We start from the raw sequence: 26,672 nt of genomic DNA, 5'->3' as shown, positions 1-26,672 counted from the left end.
AGGGAAAAAATTTGGAACACAAGATTTTGCAAGGGTGAATGCTAAAAATTATCCATGTATATATTTTGAAAATAAAAATTTTAATTAAAAAAAAAGATTCTGTTTTTTAATCCATTCTCCTCTCTGCTTCTGTTTAATGAGTGAGTTTATCCTTTTCATATTTATAGTTACAATAATTATGTAGTTCCCTCCTTCCTATTTTTCCTTTGTATATCCCCTGCCTCATACCCTGACACTATCCTTCATCACAACTGTTTTACTTATCACCACTCCCTCCAATCTGCCCTCTCTTCTATCAAATCCTACCCTGCCTTCCTCTAGTTCATCCCTTTTTACTTATAGATAAGATAGATTTCTGTATAGAACTGAGTGGTATGTAATTCCCTTTTTGAATCAATTCTGATTCCAAAGGTTTAAGTATTGCCTACCATCACCCACTTCCCTCTTCATCTCCATTATAATAGTTCTTTCATGGCTCTTTTATGTGAGATAATTTACTTCTTTCTATCTCCCCCATCCTGCTTTACCTCTTTATTGGGGGGAGTAATCCCATCAAAGTCATCTGATATCCGTGTCCTCGGTCTACATATACTTCTTTTAAACTATCCTTATAGCAATAAAGTTCTTTAGATACAAATATTACCTTCCTGTATGAAAATATAAATATTGAATTTCTTATGTTTTCTCTATTTCTTTTTTTACCTTTTTATGTTTCCTTTGAGTCTTGCATTTGAAGATCAATTTTTAAAATTTAGAAATGCTTGAAAGTTCTTTATTTCATTAAATACCCATTTTTCCCTCCTGACATACTATATTCATTTTTGTTGGAATGGTGGTTCTTGGTTGTAATACTAATTCCTTTACCTTCTGGAATATCATATTCTAAGCCCTCCAGTTCTTTAATGTGGAAGGAACCAAATCCTATGTAATCTGGAATGTAGTACCACAATATTTCAATTGTTTCTTTTAGCTCCTTGATCTGGAAGGTCTGGAAACTGGCTATGATGTTCCTTGAGAATTTTCCCAAGGAGAAAATAGAAATATTCAAAGTATGATTTTGTTTTTGATCATATATTCCCAAAGGTCCAAAAGAGGACAATAGAACTTGTTCTGGAAGAGACTTCAGGGAGCATCTCATCTATTTCATAGATTAGAAAACCAAGTCCTAGAGTTATTAAGAAACTTATTCCAGATCACACAAAAGCAGAGATGGGATGCAAATCTGGATCTTTTGACTATTAAGCTATTGGGTTTTTTGGTACTATGGCCCTGGTCAATTCCTTCAATTAGAAACTGGAGTTTTTATACTCTTTATGTCACTAATAAACTGAATTTTCCTGGATCAAAAGATTCTCTAAATACCCTTTCTCTCCATAGCTACTTGATTTTTCAGGGCTGAGGTGCTATTGTAATCAAACATGTCCCAGAGTCTGATTTCGATTCTCTTTCTTCTTCACTATTCCAGCATTTTGATGACCACCTGCTCCACTTTCTTTGCCTTGGGCATGATGCCTTTCCTCCTGTTTATCTACTCCAAGGGAATCTATGAAGGGGATCTCAAGGACAAGGTGCCCTATGGGCAAATTGCTATTTCATTGGCTTTGACACTTATCCCTTGCACTATAGGGATCATCATCAATTCCAAGAGACCACAGTACAGTCCCTACATTATTAAGGTAAGGATTCAGGAAGATAGAAAATGTTGCTCAATCCTTTTCAGTGACTCCATTTGGAGTTTTCTTGGCAAAGATACTGGAATGATTTGCCATTTCAGACTCCAGGTTATTTTACAAATGAGGAGGCTGAGACAAACAGCGTTAAATGACTTGCCCAGGAAGCTATTAAGGATCTGAAGTCAGATTTGAAATAAGGAAGATCTTTCTGACTTCAGGCTCAAACTTCTATTCACTATATCACTTGGCTGTTTTTATGAAAGTAATGTTGATAAATTCAACTGGGAATCATGACATTAGTTAGCTGTTTGACTTTAGACAAAATCATTTAACCTTTCTGTGTGTCAGTTTCCTTATTTGTCAAATATCTAATAGTTGTTTAGGATAATAATGTAATGCCGGAGAAACTGAGGCAAGATAGAGATTAGAGAGTTTTTTTTAATATTTTATTAATTGGAGAGTTTAATTGACTGGACAGGACTCTCGTCTCAAAGTATCCAGTAATGAATGGGGGAATGTTTTATAGCTCTTCAGACAAAGGAGAGGAAAAAGAGCGGGGAAAATCAGGATGGGGGGGAAGTTATAAATTTTTACTAAAAGCCAGAGTCAGGATGTTTGAATAACAGAAGTAAAGATGTCAGTGAAGTATCTGAGATAGTTTTATCTTTTGGAATATCTTAGAGTGGCAGTGTCATAAATTCTTGGGGGCAGAAGGAGCTAGGAGTCAGGAAGTCTGATCTGCTCCTCATCTCCCATTGACAATTTATAACCTTAGAGCAAATGGTCCTCAGTCTTAATGAACCAGGGGGGTTTTATGACTTAGGGGACTGAGGCAGGACAGTTAAGGAAACTGAGATGGAACAATTCAGGGAAACTCAGTCAGGACAATGAGGGAAACTAGTGCAGGGAAACTGAGGTAGAACAGCTCAAGGAGATTGTGGCATAACAATAATATCTACACTATAGATTGTGTAATAAAATGGCAATATTGGGCTTGGAATCAAGAAAACCTATTTTCAAATCCCACCTCTGACATTTACTGGCAGTGTGAATATGGACTTTTTTCCCCCTTCATTTTATAGTAAATTTTTTTTTTCCAATTACATATAGTTTTGGTAAGATTTTTAGTTCCAATTTTTTCTCTCTTCTCCCTAAGATAGCTATTATTGTAATATTTGAATTACCATATTGCTGAGAAGTGCTAAGTCCATCATAGTTAATCAGCACATAATCTTGCTATTTCTTTGTACAATGTTCTCTTGGTTCTGCTCACTTCACTCAGCCTCAGTTCATATAAATCAGGGGTTCTCAAACTACGGCCTGAGGGCCAGATGCAGCCTGCTGAGGACGGTTATGTGGCCTGCCCGGTTATGGCAAATGGGCTGAGGGGGGAGACAGAGACAGAGTGTGAGCTTTTGTTTTTACTATAGTCTGGTTCTCCTACAGTCTGAGGGACAGTGAATTGGCCCCCTATTTAAAAAGTTTGAGGACCACTAATATAAATCTTTCCAGGCTTTTCTGAAACCAACCTGCTCATCATTTCCTGTAGAACAATAATATTCCATTACATTCATATATCATAACTTATTTAGTCATTCCCAAATTAATGGATATCCCCTTAATTTATACTATATGCAAATTTCTGAACCTCTCTGAACTTCATTTTCCTTATTTGTAAGGCATAGAAGTGATATCTATCTAATCTGTTTTATATAGTTATAGTGAGGTATATTCAAAATGGGACCTCCACATATACGGGATCTTCACGTTTGTCAAAGTTTAGTTACACAGTTTTTTAAAACATCATATAAGTTAATTTACTATCTATTCCATTGGATAGTAAGGAAAATGAATGCACAGTGAGAAGTTAGTTGAAGAAAAAAAAAATAATCCTAATAATGTACTTTGTGATTTAGGTTCAAGTATGCTAGAAACAATTCTGCTATTTTTTTTTAATGGTCTTTATATAATTTATTAATTATAGTACATATGTTTGTTTTTTTAATTTATTTTTTAAATTAATTTTATAATTATAACATTTTTGACAGTACATATGCATATGTAATTTTTTACATTATCCCTTGTACTCCCTTCTGATCCGAATTTCCCCCTCATTCCCTCCACCCCCTCCCCTAGATGGCAGGCATTCCCATACATATTAAATATCTTATAGTATATCCTAGGTACAATATATACGTGCAGAACCGAATTTTGTTGTTGTTGCTGTTGTTGTTGCAAAGGAAGAATTGGATTCGGAAGGTAAAAATAACCTGGGAAGAAAAACAAAAATGCAAACAGTTTACACTCATTTCCCAGTGTTCCTTCTCTGGGTGTAGCTGATTCTGTCCATCATTGATCAATTGGAATTGGATTAGCTCTTCTCTATATTGAAGATATCCACTTCCATCAGAATACATCCTCATACAGTATTGTTGTTGAAGTGAATAATGATCTCCTAGTTCTGCTCATTTCACTCAGCATCAGTTGATGTAAGTCTCTCCAAGCCTCTCTGTATTTCTCCTGTTGGTCATTTCTTACAGAACAATAACATTCCATAACATTCATATACCATAATTTATCCAGCCATTCTCCAATTGATGGGCATCCATTCATTTTCCAATTTCTGGCCATCACAAAGAGGGCTGCCACAAGCATTTTGGCACATGCAGGTCCATTTCCCTTCTTTAGTATTTCCTTGGGATACAAGCCCAGTCAATTCTGCTATTTTAATATTAATTAATCTGTACCCAAGCCACTTCCAGCTAGGAGAAAGAAATTTCTAAGTTTCCCCCATGACATCTGACAGAATTCTCTGCCCCCAAGATAATTTGAGGTAACATTCATAAGAATTTTGAACAAGGAGATGGTGACAATATGCTAAAATACAGTTTGGAGAGGATTCTGGGAAGATGACAGAGAATTCCCAGATGACAGAGAATTCCTCTGGGAAGATGACAGAGTGAGACAGAAAATTCCAAGATCTCCAGATTTCTCCCATAAACAAGACAAAATTGTACCTCAGGGAAAATGTAGAGAGCTGAAAACAAATTAGAGTTACTGAAAAAAGATACCAGGATGTAGATTTGCTGATTATGAAGTGTAAACACCTCCAGAATAGTTCTGCTGAAGGCAAACCCTGGGGTTAGTTGTTTGGGGAGGTAACCTCAGCCCCAGCTTCAGGAATTTTCATCTCCTAGACAGTGTAAGGGGTCAGCTTCAGAGTTGGGAAAAATTTAAGGAACCTCTGCTAAGGAATGCCAGGCCCAACTGTACTGCTGAGACATATCCCTGAGTGAGAAGGAACCAGTATACATCCAATAGTGCAGAAAAAGTGGGATAGAGACACTGCTGGCTGCTGGCACTTCTAGAAGGATGGAGTTATTGGTTTTGGTTTGAGGCCAAAGGGAGAATTGAAGGACAACCTAAGATAAGAGGCATTATCTTCTATACTCTAGAACTAAAAGTGATTACACCAACAATTTGCTACAAATACAAATATAATAAATGATCAGGGAAAGAAGAAAGAACCCAACAGACAAAGTTATTATGGGGGGAGGGGCAGCTAGTTGCCATAGTGGATAGAGTACCAGTCCCTGAAGTCAGGAGGATCTGAGTTCAAATTTGACCTCAGACACTTAACACTTCCTAGCTCTGTGATCCTGGGCAAGTCACTTAACCTCAATTGCCTCAGGGGAAAAAAAAAAGGAAAGAAAGTTATTATGGGAATAGGGAAGACGAGGGTTCAATTTCAGAGAAGAATACTGAAGTAAAAAAAAAAAAAAAAACCTCTCCTACCCCAAAGAGTAACATTTAATGATCACCTGTCCCCCCCCAAATTCATAGAACTCAAAAAAGACTTTAAAAATTAAATGAGAGAGATTAAGGAGAAACTAAAAAAAACAAAAAAACAAAATGAGAACAATCCAAGAAAAACAAGGAGATTATGAAAAGAAATTCAACTAACTAGAAAAAGAGAATTAGAATCTTTTTAAATAGTTTTTTTATATTTCCAAATTCATGTAAAGATAGTTTTTAACATTCACTTTTGCAAAAGCTTGTGTTCCAAATTTTTCTCCCTCTCTTCTTCCTCCTCTCCAAGACAGCAAGTAATCCATTATGGATTAAACATGTGCAGTTCTAAACATAATTCCAAATTTGTCATGTTGCACAAAAAAAAAAATCAGATCAAAAGGTGAAAGAAAAAAACACACACGCAAAAAAGCAGACAAACAAACAACAAAGTGAAAATTCTATGCTTTGATCCACATTCAGTAAAGTAAATATCAAAGACTAGTTTCAAGGGACTCAATAAGGACAAACAGTTTGTTTTATATGTGAGAATGCAAACCATACATCTAAGATTGACATTAGTAATCAGATAATTCAAATGAAAAATTGGGATACTACACCAAGATAAGGTTGAAATAGATTCAGATATCAGGGTGATAACTATCAGCAAATTAGTAGAGCAAAGGTTAATTCTATTTGTCAGATCTGTGGAGAAGGAGGGAATTTGTGGCCAAAGAAGAACTAGAGAACATTATGCAATGAAAAATTAATAATTTGATTTCATTAGTTAAAAAGTTTTTTGTACAAACAAAACCAATGTAGTCAAGATTGGAAGGCTAACAGAAATCTAGGAAAGAATTGTCACAGTCAGTGTTTGTGATAAATGCCTTTCTAAAATATATAGAAATTGAGTCAAATTTATAAGAATACACGTCATTTCCCAATTTGTAAATGGTCAAAGGATATGAACAGACAATTTTTAGATGAAGAAATTAAAGCTATCTATAGTCATTTAAAAAATGCTCTAAATCACTATTGCTTAGAGAGATGCAAATTAAAATAACTTTAAGATACCACTTTACACCTATCAGATTGGCTAAGATGACAGGAAAATGTACACTAATGCATTGTTGAGGGAATTGTGAACTGATCTGTCCATTCTGGAAAGCAATTTGGAACTATGTCCAAAGCGCTATAAAACTGTGATCCTTTGACCCTTTGATTCAGCAGTGCCATTTCTCAGTCTATATCCCAAAGAGATCATAAAAGAAAAAAAGGATTCACATGTCCAAAAATCTTTGTAGCAGCTCTTTTTGTGATGGCAAGGAATTGGAAATTCAATGGATGCCCATCACTTGGGGGATGATTGAATAAGTTGTGGTATTTGAATGTAATAGTTGTTTTGTAAGAAATAATAAGCAGTCTAATTTCAGAAAAACCTAGACTTACATGAACTGATGCTGAATGATATGAATAGAACCAGGAGAACATTGTACACAGTAATAGCAAGATTTTATGATGATCACAACTATGATGGATTTAGCTTTTTTTCAGTGATCCAATACAGTGATCCAAAACAATAGCAACAGATTTGTGATGGAAAATACCATCCACAACCAGAGAAACAACTATGGAGGTTGAATGTAGATCAAAGAACATTATTTTCACTACTTTTTTCTTTCTCATGGTTTTTCCCTTTTGTTCTGATTTTTCTTTCACAACATGACTAATATGAAAATATGTTTAAAATAATTGTACATGTATATAAAACTATATCAGATTGCTTGCATTCTTGGGGAGAAGGGAGGAAAAGGAGAGAGGGAGAAAAAAATTTGGAACTCAGAATGTTGAAAACTATCTTTCCATGTAATAGGGGGAAAAATACTATTAAGTGGGAAAAAAAGTCAATTAAAAAAAAAAAGAGCAGAGATGAGTTGCAAGAATAAAAAACAAAACCTTGAAGGAAAAGGTATGGCCTCACATAGATCTATATGAATGCATATATGTATGATTCTAGATATTGATGTACATGTGTATGTATGTGTACATGGATATGTGTATATATAAATATATCTGTGCTTAATTATAGTGTTCTTGAAGGAGATGGGGAATCGAAAAGGGGGAAAAAAGAATAAAAAATGCTCATTAGAGAACAAAAGAAAATCTACAAGAAGTGAAAAAAAGGTAGACAGTCCTGAACACAATGTGTGTAATATTTATTATGTATGCTTTCTTGAAATGGAAATTTATTGTTTTATATTTTGAATTTTCTCCTTTTTTTCTATTTTGTATTTGTTTTAAATATAAATTTTTAAAAACAGTTTGAAGTTAGCATTCTAGAATAGTCTTATTTAATTCCTTCCTAGAATTTCATTTCCTTCTGTGATCAGTATCTTAATAATAAATTTCAAAAGAAAAGCTACTATCCCCACGTGAATATATAGTTTCAAGTGACAGATGGGATTCAACATCAAATATTCTCAATGAAAATCCAAAGCTCTTTCTGCTGTACAGTACAGAGTCTGGTTTTACTAGCAGCTAGCTCTTTTATAATTAAGGAATCAATGAATCAACTAATAAGAGTATGTTATGTATCCCTACTAGAACTCATAGAAAAAGCATAAAAAAATTATCTGTGACTCTTTTCAAGAAACTTTTTTGAGCAAGGAACAAGACTAATGCAAGTTAAATGACTGTCACCCACTCAAGACAGCAAATGTTAAGCTATATAGTACAGATTATAAACAATACAGGACATTAGAGGAAAGAAAGAACAGTGAGAACATTCTAGCAAAGACTCCCAGGACTTTAGCTGAACCTGGAAAAGGAGAGATAGGAGTATATTCCAGGAAAAGGGACCTATTTATGGGATATGAAGATTACAAAGCTAGGTTGTTCTGAGACCAAACTCAAACAATTGAAGACCAACTTTAATTATTAAATGTCAATTATATGCCAGACACTTGGAATACTAATACAAAAATATAATGGTCCTTCCCTTTGAGGAGTTTACACTTTATAGGGAGAGAAATATATACAAGTGTTAAAAATAATGCTAACGAGTTTGCTAACAGAACTAATAAACTGAAGATATGTGTTAGAAGCATATACAATTGATGAGCCAGAGATCTTTGAAAAATCATGAAGGAAGAGAGGAATTTGCTAATGATAGAGCAATGGGTCAAAATTGTCAGAAGCAAATAGATCCTTAGTAGCATCAGTAATATATACTTCTAGCAAATGCATGGGATATAAGATGATTGACTGAGAGGTAGGGGAGAACTACTTACTCCTTTTTTCTGGGCCCCACTCTTTTATGAGTTCCTACTGTTTCCCAGAACCTCCTTTTGGATGTGGCCTGCTTTCTAGTAATTCCTTTACTTTTATCCCTAAGTGGATGTGTTTTTCTTTTTAAAGTTGTATGAGAAGGATAATAGGAAAAGGAGATAACTGAGGTGAAGGCTAACTTCAGCTTGATTATAGTAGTTTCCCTCCCCTTGGAACTTTTGACTAATTCTGTTCATAGGACAGACTAGATTCACTTTTTCTTTCTCTGTTTAGGAAAAGTTATATGTTTTGGTTTGCTTGGTTTTTATTGTTGTTGTTGTTTGTTTTGTTTTCCCAAGCTGGGAGAGTTGGAGGTCATAGAAACTATTTTTCAAGATCACAAATATTTATCACAGTTTAAAATCTTTCTTCTCCCTTTATTCATTTATTTATTTGTTTGTTTGTTTTTACTATTTATTGCTCTGTCTTACATCTAATTAATGAATCATTGGTCAACAGTGGAATGGTTAGACACATTTTTCTTAATTTAATTGCTTTTAGTCTTACAAAAAATGAATATTAAAAACTGTCTTTACATGTGTTTTAAAAAATAAAAAGCTATTAAAAAAACAACATTGAAATTCCAAATAGTTTTATATGAGTTTTAATCCTAATAACTTCTAACATGGATACAAATGTTTATATTCTATTTTTTGGAATCCACTGTGATTGAATTCACTAAAATAGAGTTGTCAAAAAAAATTTACTTTTCATCTTATTGTATTTACATTCACTGTCCTGCTGATTCTCTTACATGGTGTCCAAGTTAGCTTATGCCTGAGCCATCCCTATTCCCATCCCTGAACCTCTTCCTCCTCCTTTGTATTTACAGTGTACAAGATCATGGAAATAGGGGGTGGAAGAAGGCCAGCTTGGCTCGTCTGAAAAGCACATGAAAGGGAATAATGTATAATTTCTGGGAAGGTATGTTATGAAAAGCTTTAAAAGTCAAACAGAGGAATTTTAATTTGAGCCTACTATGGAGCAACTAGAGTTAACTGAATAGACGAGAAACATGATCAGATATGTTCCTTAGGATCATTGATGTATGAAAAATGTATGAAGAGATTTGAGGCAGGGAAATCAATTAAAAGATATATCAATCCAAGAAAAATGCTGTGATCCAAATTTATCCCTTACAATTTGACATACTTCGGAGTCTTGACAGATTTTCTTTGGTATATTCATTCTTTTGGTCCAGTCTACCTTGCTCACTGCTTCATCTTTTCAGTTATCCATCCTCTATCCCATAATTGATATTATAGGGAGGGAAAGAATTCAGAACTTGAAATTTTTAAATGAATATCAAAATAAATAATAAAGTAAAACAATATTAAGAGAATTAACTTCCTGGAAAAACAAACCAGAAAAGCTATACATAGGAGAATATATTCCTCTCTTTAGTGGGAAAGAAGGAACTCCCCTTTTGGGAATGAGATAACTCAGTCCAACCCAAATAGATATTCCTGGATCTTGCCCAACAAAAGAATTTCCTGTCTCTAGTGTAGCAAGCTGGGGATAGAGATATAACAGAGACTAGAACTCCCATTGCTCTCTTTATTTTTTTTTCCCCTCTCCTATGACTTTTGTTTTCTCCTTCCCTTTAGATGGGAGGTGGTAATTGGTCAAAGTCAGGCTGCCATAAGTCCATTGTCAGAGCAATAACCATAAGGAACTTGGAGAAGAAAAATGCTGTTTGGGATTTCTGCCTGAATTAGCAGACTTTCATAACCCTGATTTTGGCAACACTAAGATTATGTTGCTCTGATATAGTATATGTATATATTGTCCCCTGTGATAGAATACAAGCTCCATAAAAAGAGAAATTGGTTCATTTACTTTGTCTTTTTATCCCCAGAACCAGGTGCTGTTTCTGGCATATAAGGATAGGGTTAGAGATTGAATTGATGATTTCACTGGGATAGGGAATTCCCAGATAAGGAAACTACTTTCACCAGTGCAGGTTGACATTTTCTCAGCAATTTATAGTCCAGAGCACTGAGAGGATAAATGTCTTGACCAGGAAGGCAAGGGAGGAAAAACTTAAGACTCAGATTTTCCTGGACTCAAAGCTAGCTTTCTGTTCACTACGGTACTATGAAAATAAATATTTGTTGAATGATTGATATTCATAAGATGCAAGAAAACTATCTTTACAGAATCACTTCACATTTTTCCTTTTAAATTCTCTCACCTTCTAATCAAGATGACCTATTAGCTATTCCCCAAATTCAGTCTTCTATCTTTTCTATGTGGTTTTGTATGAGCTATTATTCTGTGTGATGGAAAGCATTCATCTCTGTCACATAAAATTCTAAGTTCAAGCATCCATTCCTCTGCAAAATCTTTCCTGATCTGTTATCAGTGCTCTCTCCTTGGATGTGTGTATATGTTGTGTTCCAAAACACAATAAATAAATGGGTAAATTCAACATAACATAAGGAATATAAGTACCTTGAGAGCAATATTATTTTGTCTTTGTCTTTGTGTTTGTAATTTAAATGCTTAAGAGTAGCCTGGGTTCTTTTCTCCCCTTATGGAGACTCCACCAAGTTCACTTCTGGTTTTGCCATAGCTAGTGCATTAGCTGATCCATTTCTCTTCAAGTCTGGATCTTCAGCAGAATCTCACAATCATAAGAAACTAATAGATTATGTTCTTAACTCTTAATTGCAGGATCTTTGGTGACTTCACCTTTTAATGCTCATAAAGTTCAGTCCAATTTCTGAATATTCAGTCATCTATAAGTAGGAAAGAATAAACACAATAGACAAAAGAAACCGAGATGCCATGTGTTCACAGATACATAGCAGCTGAGTTGGGAAGTAATTACCCAATGTGGTAGCTTGAAGCAATCCTCTTCACATGAAGGCTGCCAGGGAAGAAAAAATACAAAATATTTGAGAGAAGGGAGTATATGAATAATTTTGCATGCATACAGTTCTTTCTCCTTCACTAGTCCTTCTAGCTCTTAAGCCAATCATCACACAGTACCTTCTAACCTTCTCCCACTTCAGGCATAAAAGGATAAGGAACAAAGGAAGGAAACAAAAAGAAGTTCACCAAGCCTCCATGTTCTGGGTAGAAACCAAGCAAGGCATATTGTACATAATCTATATAACCACTATGCAGCGCAAATCTTCTCATGCTGAGGCCAGACCTCCATCACATAAATCAGAAACTGATGCAAGGCTCAGGTAAGCTTCCAGACAATAAACAGACAGAAAGAAAGCTTATGAAGATGGCAACAAACCTCACTTCCAGTTCACTTTCCATTCTGTTCTTCCTTCATGCTACCTGCCTTGCTCTAGTTAAAGTACTCTTTTTTATCTCTTTCCCACCACCCAAATTCCCTCTTTTATGTCTTGTCTTCTCCCATTAGAAAATAAGTTCCTTTTGAGTAGGGACTGTAATGTTTTGTTGTTTTTATATTCCTTGCACTTGGCACAGTGCCTGGTACTTAATAAATGGTTTTATAAATATAATCTTAGGAACAATATGTTTTTTTTTAATTTCCAATGTAGTTATTTTTCTTTTTTAAATGTTTTGTTGTATAACCTCAGTCCCAAAGGCTATTGGTATGAGGCTATCTCTTCATTGATAGGGCTGACTATCTTGATTTGCATGAGGAATGGGGAGAGGAGAGAGTAGGGAAATGGAGAGAGAAACAGAAGAGAGAAAAAGAGAGGAGAGAAAGAAAAAAGGAAGAGACAGAAAAATGAGGCAGAAAAAGATAGAGGAAGAGAGAAGAAATAGAGAGAGAGAGAGGAAAAGAGAAAGAAGAAAGAAGGCAGAAGGTGGCAGAGAGACAGAGACAGAGAATTTCTTCGATTTTCTTTGGGACTCTAATCTTCAAGTCATTTCAGGTATCCTGACTTCCAACTTCAGAAGAAAAGCTGGAAGATTCCCATCCCACTTCAAGTTGTTGAAGAAAAAGATGCTGGGAAGATATGAGAGGAATTAGCAGTCTCCTTCATATTCCTATTTTTCTACACGTAAGACTTCAGTAAATTTGCCCTTTAGTGAGATGTAGGGTTCTTTCCCTTAGTTCAAACAGAACTAAGTTACCTCACTCCCAATGTGACACCTCCTTCACTCTATATTATCTGATATAGATTCTCCTATGTAAATCTCTGTTTGGATAAATTTGGATAAAGGATTTTTGTTTGTTTGTTTGTTTGTTTTTTGTTTTTTTGCTTGTTTGTTTGTTTTTTGCTATGGGCTATGTGCTTTCATTGTGGAACTAACATTTGGAAGGAAAGATCAAGCTTTGGATATAAAGGTTGGGGTCCTCCTTCTATCCAGTAATAAAATAATAATTGAACCTGATCACTTCTCCTAGGCTAACACTATTTAAGGAAGCAGATAGATGTAATTCTAGCCTAGTACACCCTCTCTCTGAGGAGAGCAAGGGACCAATCTTTGGCTCCAATTTCTTATTTCCACTCCTGGCAGGAGTTAAAGTTTTTCTTGGAGAAAGGAGGGAAGAGAAGAGGCAAGAGATGTCAGTTCTGTCTCCCCTCAAGCCACACAATGACACCTCCATTCTACATTCAAGAGGACTGTCCTTGATATAATTGAATATTCTTTTTTACAAATAACTGTCATTTCCAAGTACTCCTTTTCATCAGTAGAATTTTCCCTTATAATAAGGAAGAATAATTAAGAAAACAATTAGTCATGTCAATGTATGTTCCCTACCCATCATCCGCACCAAATGTAGTTTTCTTCATCATCATTTCTCATTTCTTGCTTCAAGTTTCAACTAAAATTCTACCTTTTATAAGAATCCTTTTCTTATACATTTTAATTCTAGTGCCTCCCATATTTTGATTTCCAACTTATCCTGTATATTGTGTATTTGTATGTTTTCTGTCTTGTTACACTATGAGTTACTTGAAAGCAGAGACTTTTTATATTCATAATACTAGCATTTAGCACAATGCCTGGCACATAGTAGGCACTTAGCAGTCATGAAACATTTTTTCCATCACAATGGTCTGTAAATATGGTCAATGTAAATGGTCAATGAATAGGGACTGCATGATTTGCAAAAACTGATTCCATTTGACCCTTGGACTTTTGTGGATAACTCATCATAGGTAAATGACCGTTTGCCTTTACTAAGTATACAGACAGGCACTGATTTCATTACTCTTGGGTGTTCTTCATGTAAACATAACTGGAAAAGGATGCCAAGAGATTCGTGGATGGATATCAAAAGGTCAAGAATTGCTTTTGAGTGTTTAGAATTTTGAATATTCTTATTGTTCTGTAAGAAATAACCAGCAGGATGAATACAGAGAGGCTTGGAGAGACTTACATCAACTGATGCTGAGTGAAATGAGCAGAACCAGGAGATCATTATACACTTCAACAACAATACTGTATGAGGATGTATTCTGATTGAAGTGAATATCTTCAACATAGAGAAGATCTAATCCAATTCCAATTGATCAATGATAGACAGAATCAGCTACACTCAGAGAAGAAATACTGGGAAATGAGTGCAAATTGTTAGCATTTTTTGTTTTTCTTCCCAGGTTATTTTTACCTTTCCCGAATCCAATTCTTCCTTTGCAACAACAACAACAACAAAATTCAGTTTTGCACACATATATTGTACCTAGGATATACTATAACATATTTAATATGTATGGGAATGCCTGCCATCTAGGGGAGGGGGTAGAGGGAAGGAGGGGAAAATTCAGAACAGAAGGGATAATGTTGTAAAAAATTACCTATGCATATGTACTGTCAAAAAATGTTATAATTATAAAATTAATAAAAAAAGAATTAGATAATTTAAAAAAAAAAAAGAATTTTGAATATTCTCCCTTCTCCCTCAAATGCAGCTGTTTGCCTAGGTAGGCAGTTAATTCTGTCCTCTTAAGAAAATTGTGTCTGCCTGGGTTCTTTTAGAAAATACAATCTTAATTTAGAAATAGTGACAGTGCAATGTCCTTAATTTATCAAGGGGACCTGAGGTGGCCATAATCTGACAACATATAGGACAATTTATAAATATACAGATTATCCATTCTATGCATCTTATGCAACTTAGGGGTTTGGGAGTCATGGTAGGAAAAAAAAACATCTGAATTCACATTGGGACTAAATTTGATTTTTTTGGTGTTCTTTTTTAAAATGTTCTTTTTATATATATATATATATATTTTATAATATTATCTCTTGTATTCATTTTTCCAAATTACCCCCCCTCCCTCTATTCCCTCCCCCCGACGACAGGCAATACCATACATTTTACATGTGTTACAATATAGTCTAGGTACAATACATGTGTGCGAATATCATTTTCTTGTTGCACAATAAACATTAGAATCCGAAGGTACATGCCACCTGGGCAGACAGATATTAGTGCTAACAATTTTCATTCCCCTCCCAGTGTTTCTTCTCTGGGTGTAGCTACCTCTGTCCATCATTGATCAACTGGAAGTGAGTTGGATCTTCTTTATGTTGAAGATTTCCACTTCCATCAGAATACATCCTCATACAGTATTGTTGTTGAAGTGTACAGTGATCTTCTGGTTCTGCTCTAAAATGTTCTTTTTTAAAATTCATAAATACACAAAAAGTATCAAGTAGAGCTTAATACTCACCCAAAAGAACAAATGAACCTTTTTTAAAAGTAGAAAATACAAGCTAAATAATATCTTGAAAAATTGTTCAAATTCTCTAATATTCAAAGAAATCAAAATATCACTTTTAGCCATCAAAAAGACAACCCCCCCAAAAAAACCAAAAGAAACCCCAAACTCAAAACCAAACTAAGAATGATCAGATTCAATTTTGACAGGGCCAGTGAGAGAACAGGCATATTGTTAGTGGAATTTGCCCTGAGGCAAAAATAAATCAGAGCAACATGGCAGTATACAAGAGTTACAAAACTGATCATAACCTTTCACTTCATGATTCTGTTAATGGGACTAAAAGTTGTTATTATATGGGGAAAAGATGCTGATTAAAAAAAAAAAAACAAAGCATTTATACATGCTTTACTTTAAGTAGTGGAAAACAAGCGGAAAAAAACCATATACACTCAATGATTGAGAAATGCTTGAATAAAATCTAGTATGAAAATGAATCAAATACCATTATGCTTTTTTCTGCCTCATGACAAATACAAGGAACATAATGATATATGGAAAACCTTTTACAAAATGATACAAAATCAGGACACTCATAAGCACAAAGTTTAAAAAAAAGCAATAAGAAATGGATATGAAAGAAATTATTATTAAAGTGAGTTAAAGTATATTATATATATGTGTATTGTGTGTGTGTGTGTATCCTCAGAGAGAAAAGAAAAGAAAATTAGTATACTAATGAATTGGTGGAGTTGTGTTATAGGAGCTGCTAATGTCTGGTGGGTATTATAGGAGACCCCTGCTAGTGGCTGGAGATGTAATTCTGACCAGCAGAATAGATCCCTTCATATGAGAGGATGATAATAATACAATGAGACTAAGAGGCAATTGCATTCTCTGACTTCTCTCCTCTCCCCTTTGCTTCTGATTTATTTCATTCCCAATCCACAATCAACATCTGCTTCAGTTAAGGGGGATTTCAGAGGATCAACCTGCCCCATCACACTTAGGCATGATCCTTAACAGAATTGTAAACTGATCCAACCATTCTGGAGAGCAGTTTGTGGAACTATGCCCAAAGAGCTATAAAATTGTGCATCTTCTTTGATCCAGCAATATTTCTACTAGGTCTGCCTCTCAAAGAAAACATTAAAAAGGGGAAAGGACTCATGTACAAAAATGTTTATATCAGTTCTCATTGTGGTGGTAAAGAATTGGAAATTGAGGGGATATTGGGCTATATACCGGGGAATGGCTGAATAAGTTGTGGCATATGAATATAATGAAATATGATTGTTCTGTAAGAAACAAGCAGTTTTTCAACAATGAGGTAATTCAAGGAGATTCCAATAGACTTGGGATGAAAAGTGTCATCTGCATCTAGAGAGAAAACATGAAAACAATGTAAAGAATAGTATTTTCACTTTCTTCTTGTTTGCTTTTTTTTTTTCATTCTTTTCTTGTGTTTTTTTTTCCACCCTTTTGATCTGATTCCTTTTTGCTCAGCATGTGGAAATATGTTTAAAAGAAATGCACAACTTTAACCTATTTCAGATTGCTTGTGTCTTGGGGAAATGGAAGGGGGAAGGAGAAGGAGAAAAATGTAAAATGCAAGGTTTTGTGAAGATGAATGTTGAAAATTATCTTTGCATGTATTTGGAAAAATAAAACACCATTAAAATAATATAAATAAATAAAACACAAAAAGAAATGATAAGCAGGTGGATTTCAGAAAACCTTGGAAAGACTGATATGAATTGATGCTTAGTGAAATAAGCAGAACCAGGAGAATACTGTACACAGTAATAGCAACATTATGTGAATGATCAACTTTGATGTATTGCTCTTCTCAGCAATACAATGATCTAAAACAATTCCAAAAGATTCATGATGGAAAATGTTATCTACATCCAGAGAAATAACTAGAGTCTGAATGTAGATAGAAGTATCATATTTTTTACTTTTTTGTTTTTTCTTTCTTGTGTTCTTTTGTTCTGATTCTTCTTTGACTGATGTGGAAATATGTTTAATATGTGATTGTATATGTGTAATATTTTCTGGTAATTTTCTTGGGGTCTCTGGGTTCTTGGGAGCAGCCTTCTTTTCAGTTCAGTAATCAACACAAGTGAAGCCAGGTGTTAAAGTCCAAAGTCCTTTATTGTCTCCTTCCAAATCTTGTCTCCTTTTCTGGGGCCTGATTAGCTTTCTTTTTTTTTTTTCTTTTTTTTCTTTTTTTTTTCCCTGAGGCTGGGGTTAAGTGACTTGCCCAGGGTCACACAGCTAGGAAGTGTTAAGTGTCTGAGACCAGATTTGAACTCAGGTCCTCCTGAATTCAAGGCTGGTGCTCTATCCACTGCGCCACCTAGCTCCCCCCGTTAGCTTTCTCAGAGACCTATCTCTCTCCTTGGTTCCAAGAACTTGAGCTCCTGCTGCCAGTCCTTTACCTTCTGAATTTCTCCGAATCCAAAGGTTTGTGCTTCAGCCTCCAGCCACCACAAAAGTGGACAATGGAATGAATGTCTCTGCCTCTGGCTGAGTTTGTCTGAGCTTATATGCTCTCTTATCATAGGTGAGAATCTTGTAGAACTGTAGTAAGTACTAAGTACATGTGCTGAACTAGAGAACTTTTAAACACCATGCTAAACAATCATTGTCTTTATCAATTCTACTGAGTTAGCACCTTGTAAGAATTCTTGTTTCAAGTTCAGAGTTCTGGCCCATAACATATATGTATAACCTATGTTAAATTGATTGCTGTCCTGGGGAGGAAGAAAGAGAGGGAAGGAGGAAAAATGGAAATCAAAATATAAAATTATATACATTTTGAAAAGTAATAAATTAAAAATAAATGTGTTAATTGGTTTATTTAAAATTCTGTTATGTACATATATAGTCAAATAAAACAACTTCCCACCTTGATTCTAATGTTTGTTTAAAAAACTATTCTCATGTATAATTACACTTTATATGTTGGTTATATGTATCTTATTGAAATGCCTAAGCATCACCATAAAGAGGACAACAGAGACATTGTAGCATAGTGTATGGTGAATAAATTTCTGGACTTGGAATCAGAAAGATCTAAGTTCAGATCCTATCTCACACACTTAGCTGTGTGACCCTAGGAATGTCCTTCAGACTTAACTAATTTTTTTCTTTTTAAACTTATTTTATTGTTTTAAAAAATTTTTAATAATAGCTATTTTATTTTCAAACTATGTGTAATGATAGTTTTCAACATTCACTGTTGCAAAACTTTGTATTCCACATGTTTCTTCCTTCCTTTCACCCCATCTCCCCTAGACACCAAATAATCAGTATAAGTTAAACATGTGCAAGTCTTCTAGACATATTTCCACATTTATCATTCTGCACAAGAAAAATCAGATCAAAAAGGAAAAAAAAAATTAAAAAAGCAATCAAGCAACAAAAACTGTGAAAATAACTATGTTTTGATCTACATTTAATCCCCAGTCCTTTCTAGATACAGATGGCTCTCTCCATCACAATTCTGTTGGAATTGGCCCAAATCACCTTATTGTTGAAAAGTCAATGACCATTAGAAGTGATCATTGTTTAATTTTGTAATTGCTGTGTGCAGTGTTCCTTTGGTTCTATTCACTTCCTTTAGTTCAGATGAGTCTCTCCAGGCCTTTCTGAAATGATCTTGCTGGTTGTTTCTTATAGAACAATCAGTTTCCAGTTCCTTGCCACTACAAAAAGACTGCTACAAACATTTTTGCACATGTGGGTCCTTTTGCATTTTTTATCATCTCTTTGGGATACAGGTCCAGTAGAAATACTGCTGAATGAGTATGCACAGTTTGATAGTTCTTTGAACATAGTTCCAAATTGCTCTCCAGAATTGTTGGATCAGTTCACAACTCCATTAACAATGTATTAGAGTCCCAGTTTTCCTATATCCTCTCCAACGTTTATCATTATCTTTTCCTGTCATCTTAGCCAATCTGAGAGGTATATAGAGAAAACTCAAGAGTTGTTTTAATTTGTATTTCTTTTTTTTCTTATAGCTTTTTATTTACAAGATATATGCATAGGTAATTTTTCAGCATTGACAATTGCAAAACCTTTTGTTCCAACTTTTCCCCTCCTTCCCTTCACCTCTCCCCCAGATGGCAGGTTGACCAATACATATTAAATATGTTAAAGTATAAATTAAATACAATATATGTATACATGTCCAAACAGTTATTTTGCTGCACAAAAAGAATCAGGCTTTGAAATAGTGTACAATTAGCCTGTGAAGGAAATAAAAAATGCAGATGGACAAAAATAGAGGGATTGGGAATTTTATGTATTGGTTCATAGTCATCTCCCAGAGTTCTTTCGCTGGGTGTAACTGGTTTAGTTCATTACTGCTCTATTGGAACTGATTTGGTTCATCTCATTGATGAAGAGGGCCACATCCATCAGAATTGATCATCATATAGTATTGTTGTTGAAGTATATAATGATCTCCTGGTCCTGCTCATTTCACTCAGCATCTATTCATGTAAGTCTCTCCAGGCCTTTCTGAAATCCTCTTGATTTCTTACAGAACAATAATATTCCATAATATTCTATATACCACAATTTATTCAGCCATTCTCCAATTGATGGGTAGCCACTCAGTTTCCAGTTTCTGGCCACTACAAAGAGGACTGCCACAAACATTTTGCACATGTGGGTCCCTTTCCCTTCTTAAAAGGGATATAAGCCCAGTAGTAACACTGCTGGATCAAAGGGCATGCACAGTTTGATAACTTTTTGAGCATAGTTCCAAATCATTTTCCAGAATGGCTGAATGTATTCACAATTCCACCAACAATGTTTAATTTGTATTTCTTGAATCAATACATACTTACCTTTTTTTGTCAAGTTGTTTTAGTCATTGGGATTTTCTTGTCAAGATATTGGAGTGGCTTGCCATTTCCTTCTCTGAGTCATTTTACAGATGAGGAATTGAAGGAAAGGATTAAGTGATTCTGTCTCTTTGTGTCTGTGTCTGTCTCTGTCTCACACACACACACACCCATACACACACCCCTGAAGCTGGATTTGAATTCATGAGGATGAGTCTTCCTGATTCCAAGCCCAGTGCTCTATCCACTGTATCATTTAGTTGCTCTATTATACTATACATGGGTTACAGTTTACACTGATAAAGGAAACTCCACAATGACAAAATCACAGCTTTTTCATGGATGTAGGGCACTCAAATATGCTGGGTTTTGTTGAAGGGGTTAATAAAAAATATTCTTTATCTTTAAGAAGCTTCCTTTTATCAACTGGAGAATGGCTATATAAATTATGGTATATGAATGCTATGGAATACTATTGTTCTATAAGAAATGACCAGCAGGATGATTTCAGGAAGGCCTGGAGAGACTTACATGAACTGATGCTGAGTGAAATGAGCAGAACCAGGAGATCATTATAGAAGGTAACAACAGGACTATATGATGATCAATTCTGATGGACATGGCTCTCTTCAACAATGAGATGATTCAAACCAGTTCCACTTGTTCAGTGTCGAAGAGAGCCTCCAAACCCAAAGAGAGAACGGTGGGAACTGAGTGTGGAACACAACATAGCAACCTCACTCTTTCTGTTATTTGCTTGCAATATGTTTTCTTTCTGGTTCTGACAAAGGTCTCATTTCCAAAATATATAGAGAACTGACCCTGATTTATAGGAAACAAAACCATTCTCCAATTGATAAATGGTCAAGGGATATGAACAGACAATTCTCAGATGATGAAATTGAAACTATTTCCACTCATATGAAAGAGTGTTCCAAATCACTACTGATCAGAGAAATGCAAATTAAGACAACTCTGAGATACCACTACACACCTGTCAGATTGGCTAAGATGACAGGAACAAATAATGATGAATGTTGGAGGGGATGTGGGAAAACTGGGACACTGATACATTGTTGGTGGAGTTGTGAAAGAATCCAGCCATTCTGGAAAGCAATTTGGAACTATGCCCAAAAAGTTGTCAAACTGTGCATACCCTTTGACCCAGCATTGCTGTTATTGGGATTATATCCCAAAGAAATACTAAAGAGTGGAAAGGGACCTGTATGTGCCAAAATGTTTGTGGCAGCTCTTTTTGTTGTAGCTAGAAACTGGAAGATGAATGGATGTCCATCAATTAGAGAATGGTTGGGTAAATTATGGTATATGAAGGTTATGGAATATTATTGCTCTGTAAGAAATGACCAGCAGGAGGAATACAGAGAGGCTTGGAGAGACTTAAATCAACTGTTGCTGAGTGAAATGAGCAGAACCAGAAGATCACTATACACTTCAACAACAATACTGTATGAAGATGTATTCTGATGGAAGTGGAAATCTTCAACATAAAGAAGATCCAACTCACTTCCAGTTGATCAATGATGGACAGAGGTAGCTACACCCAGAGAAGGAACACTGGGAAGTGAATGTAAATTGTTAGCACTACTGTCTATCTACCCAGGTTACTTATACCTTCGGAAGCTAATAATTAATGTGCAACAAGAAAATGGTATTTACACACATATATTGTATCTAGGTTATATTGTAACACATGTAAAATGTATGGGATTACCTGCATGGGGGGGGGGGGGAGGGAGTGGAGGGAGGGAGGGGAAAATTTGGAAAAATGAATAAAAAAAATGTTTTCTTTCTCAGTTTTTGTTTTTCTTCCTTTTTGATCTGATTTTTCTTGTGCAACAAGACAACTGTATAAATATGTATACATATATTGAATCTAACATGCATTTCAACATATTTAACATGTATTGGACTACCTGCCAGCTAGGGGAGGGGGTGGGGGAATGAGGGAAAAATTTGGAACAAAAGATTTTGCAAGGGTCAATGTTAGAAAAATTACCCATACATATGCTTTGTAAATAAAGGCTTTAATTAGAAGAAGAAGAAGAAGAAGAAGAAGAAGAAGAAGAAGAAGAAGAAGAAGAAGAAGAAGAAGAAGAAGAAGAAGGAGGAGGAGGAGGAGGAGGAGGAGGAGGAGGAGGAGGAGGAGGAGGAGGAGGAGGAGGAGGAGGAGGAGGAGGAGGAGGAGGAGGAGGAGGAGGAGGAGGAGGAGGAGGAGGAGGAGGAGGAAGCTTCCTTTTAATGAAAGCAATTGGAAAGAGTGCTGATATGGAGTTAGAATAACTGGGTGTACATCTCACCTCTAATACTTATTAGCTATGTGATCCTGGGCAAACTTCTCTCAGTCTTCATAATTTTTTGTTTGTAAAATGAAGATGGTAATACTGTCTATCACAGAATTATGATGATTATCAAATGAGAGAATCCATGTAAAGCAAGGTACTCAAAATAGTTATTGTTATTCTTGGGAATGAAAAAGGAAGCTGAAGAGATAATTAAAACAGGGCCTTCAATTTCATTCAGGAATTGGGATTACTAAAGAATAGGTCTCCTTACACTGGGAAGTGAATGTAAATTGTTAGCACTACTGTCTACACCCAGGTTACTTATACCTTCGGAATCCAATACTTAATGTGCAACAAGAAAATTGGATTTACACACATATATTGTATCTAGGTTATATTGTAACTCATGTAAAATGTATGGGATTGCCTGTCATCTAGGGGAGGGAGTGGAGGGAGGGAGGGGATAATTTGGAAAAATGAGTACAAGGGATAATGATATAAAAAAAAATTACTCATGCATATATACTGTCAAAAAAAATTTATAATTATAAAATAAAAAAAAAAAAAGAATAGGTCTCCTTTACAAAAGGATTTTTTTGCAGGGTGAAAGTTGAAGACTATGCATGTGTTTGGAAGATAAAAAGCTTTAAAAATAAAAAATAAGCATTTAAAAAAAATTTAAATTAAAAAAAAAGTTTTTCTTTTCCTCTTGTTTTAAACTTTTTTTTTTTCTCATAATTCTTGTTTTCAGGGAGGAATGATCATAATGCTCATTTCATCAGTGGTGATTGCTGTGCTTTCTGCCATCAATGTTGGCCAAACCATTATGTATATCATGACATTTCACCTTATAGCTACCTCTGCTCTGATGCCTTTCATTGGCTTCACCCTGGGTTATATCCTGTCAGCTATCTTACGTCTCAATGAACGGTAGGTGTGATTTTTGGCTTCTATCTTCCATTATAGACCTACTTTTTTCTATTTCTAGTTTGTATAAGGAGGAACTAGAATATCCCTGCATTTCCCCAGAATTGTGGGCAGTGGATTCTTGGCATTGCTCTTGAGTAGGAGGATAGAGAGTAAACAAAGAGAGGCAGCTAGATGGTGGAGTGGATAGAGTACCAAGCCTCAGACACTTAACATTTCTAGCTGTGTGACTCTGGGCAAGTCTTAATTGTCTCAAAACAAACAAACAAGCAAACCAGAAAAGAGTAAACAAAGAAAAGAAGTAAGAAAGTTTAGGAAAGGGTAATTTAGTTTGGCTAGAGTATAAAGCATATTAAAGGGAATAATGGGAAATAAAACTAAATGGTGTCATAGAATCTCAAAGTTAGAAATCACCCCAGAGGCCATGATGTCCAGCATGACCTGAACTATAATATATCTACTAAGGGGTCACTGAGCTTTTGCTTGAAGAGCTCAAATAAGCATTAGTCCACCATATCTCCAGTTCTACCTTCTCTGCCCAAACATAATAGCTAATTTCTTCCCCATGACAGCTCTTCCAATATATGCCCTTTAAATATTCTCATCTTCAGCCTGAACATATAAGAATCAATTGACCCTCATCTAGCATGCCATTCTTTAGTTTATCTGTATTCTTCCTAAAATCTAGCCCCCAGAAATAAATCTGTTCAGTCATTTTGTTTTTCAGTTGGGTCCAACTCTTGTGACTCCATCTGGGGTTTTCTTGGCAAAGAAACTGGGGGGATTTGCCATTTCTTCCTCCAGCTCATTTTACAAATAAAGAAACTGAGGCAAATAGATAAATGACTTGCTCAGGGCCACACAACTTGTAAATGTCTGAGGCCCGATCTGAATTAAGGAAGATGAGTTTTCCTGACTCCAGGCTTGACACTCTATCCAATATTGGTGCCATATAGCTGCCCAAATAACATACTCCAAATGTTATCTGACTACAGAAAGTAACTTTGTAACTTCCCTAATCTTGAATGATGTGATTTAGGAGAGCAATTTAGGCACCAAATGTTGGGGTTTGATCATGTGAAGAACTCACAACAGCCATTCTCTTTAACAGGTAGATTTGTTTAGGAGAAGAAGTTATAGACAAAATGAAAGAGATATAATAGACACCAGGAATGGTAAATATGAAATAGAGTTGGGAGAGCATGTAACAATGGAAAAGACAAATTCCCCAATGGAACTCATAATTAACCAGGAGAAAAGGAACACCCCCTGACATTGGAGTATGCCCCTCATCTGGCAGGCTAAATTCATAGAAGGTTTAGCATCCTAAAAGGGTTAATTCGGTACAAGGAAAAAGACATCATGAGGTATGATGGGGGAATGGGGAAACATATCACATGGCATGGGGGAGAAGGGAGGGGAAAGATGCCACAAGACAGACTGCTCTGGTGGACTGAATACAAAGGAATTCAACAAAGATGGTGTGGATAATAGGCAGATTTATAGGGGAAATTTAACCTCAGGGATTGGATATAGCTTGGATTTTTGACTGCACATAGCAAGGCATGGTGAGGATACCCAAGATCTCCACAGAGAATGGGGACTATAAAATTCAATGTCCTTCCCTGCTTGCTTCAGGAAGTAATTTTATCAATACTTCAGACTCTCTCTGTCAACCCCACCTAGTTACTCATCCCTGAACACAATGGCTACAATTATTTTAGCTTTTTGGATTGAATTTGTAGTTCCTTAAAAAAACAAAACAAAACAAAACAAAAAAAAAAAACAACAGATTTTTTAGACAATATATCCAGATATATTGATATAATATATAATATTATATAATAATTATATAATTATATATTATCTAATAATATATAAATAATATAATAGATATCCAGCCACATCTAGAATTCATGAAATTGATTTTTAAAAATCAACAAAATTTTATGATTAAAATTTAATTTTAGGAAGCTATATAAATTTTAATAAAAATTTATAAGAAGTCATTTCTATAAAATTTCACCTTATTGATGAGGTGCTAGAATTGGGGTATGAGATCCTCTCTGGTTAGTACCATAGGTCCCTTGCAAGAGAATTTGCAAACCCAAAGTCTGTGTGGCAAAAAAGGGATTTACTTTGATTTATTTTCACTAAGAAGACGTCTTTCTTAGTGGGCAAAGAATTCTGGCAGGATAGTTTTGCAAACTGTCTGGGCATATAATCTAGATATATTGAGGCTGCTTTGATCTTTGGCCTCAACCCGGGGGCCTATCACCAGAAGAATCTGGGAGACTGATTTTCAATTCAATTCAATTCAAAATTGAATAAGATTACTTATCTTGGGAGTTTCCTTTAAGGATATGAGGGTGTGCCCCTCCTAGGGGAGAGTTTGAGACCCCAAATCACCTTTCCCCCACAGATTAAAAGTGACACAATTCATATCTGGGCCTCTCCAACCCTTCCCTCCAAAAGATCTCAATGTATATCATTTTCCCCTCCTCAAGCAGTTTCCCCAAATTCATTTGGGGCAATGGGGGAAGGTCTCATCTTCAATAATTGCTTCAAACTGACAAGGGTCCCCTATGTTCACTGGGGATTAAGACCAGGAGGGGAAGTGGGAGATACGAAAACAGCAGCAGTGGTATCTAAGGGATGTTGTGTGTCCAAGTTAGTTATCCCATGATCCTCAGGCTGAAGGAGTAGATGAAAATTTGTAACTCGAAGCCTAGAGGAAATAAATCTTACAAGCATGTTAAAATGCAGGAGCCAAATATGAGCAAAAAAATAATAATTAGAAATGGAGTTAGTATAGGGGTTAGTAGAGACCATAACCAAGAACCCCACCCAGAGGAAGATGGGGGTGTGTGAGGGGTTTTCCATAATATCTTGCATCTAGGCAGCTTTCTCTAAGATTCTCTCAGTATGAAGTTCAACCTTCCCTGAGTTATTGATGTACACAAGAATCTTTGGATTCTTGGATCTTCTCAGGGAGAGAGTGGCCAACTGGTTTATTATGGCAGTCAGGTTGGAAAGGATGTTTTCATGTTCTAAGTATCCCACCCAGGGTACTAGTATTCTGTAACTTTCTTAAGTTCCAAAGAACATTTCCCAAAAATTCCTGTCTTTGTCTCCTTGAAGGGGTGGGAGCACTGGCATTATATATAGTGAAAAGAGCACTTA

The 26,672-nt window shown here is 35.4% G+C and overlaps 1 protein-coding gene across 1 annotated transcript in view; it reads left to right on the top strand.

The window, feature by feature from the left end:
- SLC10A1 (solute carrier family 10 member 1) overlaps nucleotides 1–26,672 on the top strand; it is a 58,928-nt gene that overhangs the window by 14,417 nt on the left and 17,839 nt on the right. Inside the window, exons 2-3 of the mRNA XM_074290492.1 lie at nucleotides 1,466–1,676; nucleotides 23,314–23,492. Of these exons, the coding sequence (XP_074146593.1) occupies nucleotides 1,466–1,676; nucleotides 23,314–23,492 (390 nt within the window). The remainder of the gene's footprint in view (nucleotides 1–1,465; nucleotides 1,677–23,313; nucleotides 23,493–26,672) is intronic.

Source organism: Sminthopsis crassicaudata, chromosome 2, assembly GCF_048593235.1.
Source record: "Sminthopsis crassicaudata isolate SCR6 chromosome 2, ASM4859323v1, whole genome shotgun sequence".
Lineage (NCBI taxonomy): Eukaryota > Metazoa > Chordata > Mammalia > Dasyuromorphia > Dasyuridae > Sminthopsis > Sminthopsis crassicaudata.
The sequence above is the reverse complement of the archived record's forward strand: the minus strand, read 5'-3'. Positions and strand labels throughout refer to the sequence as shown.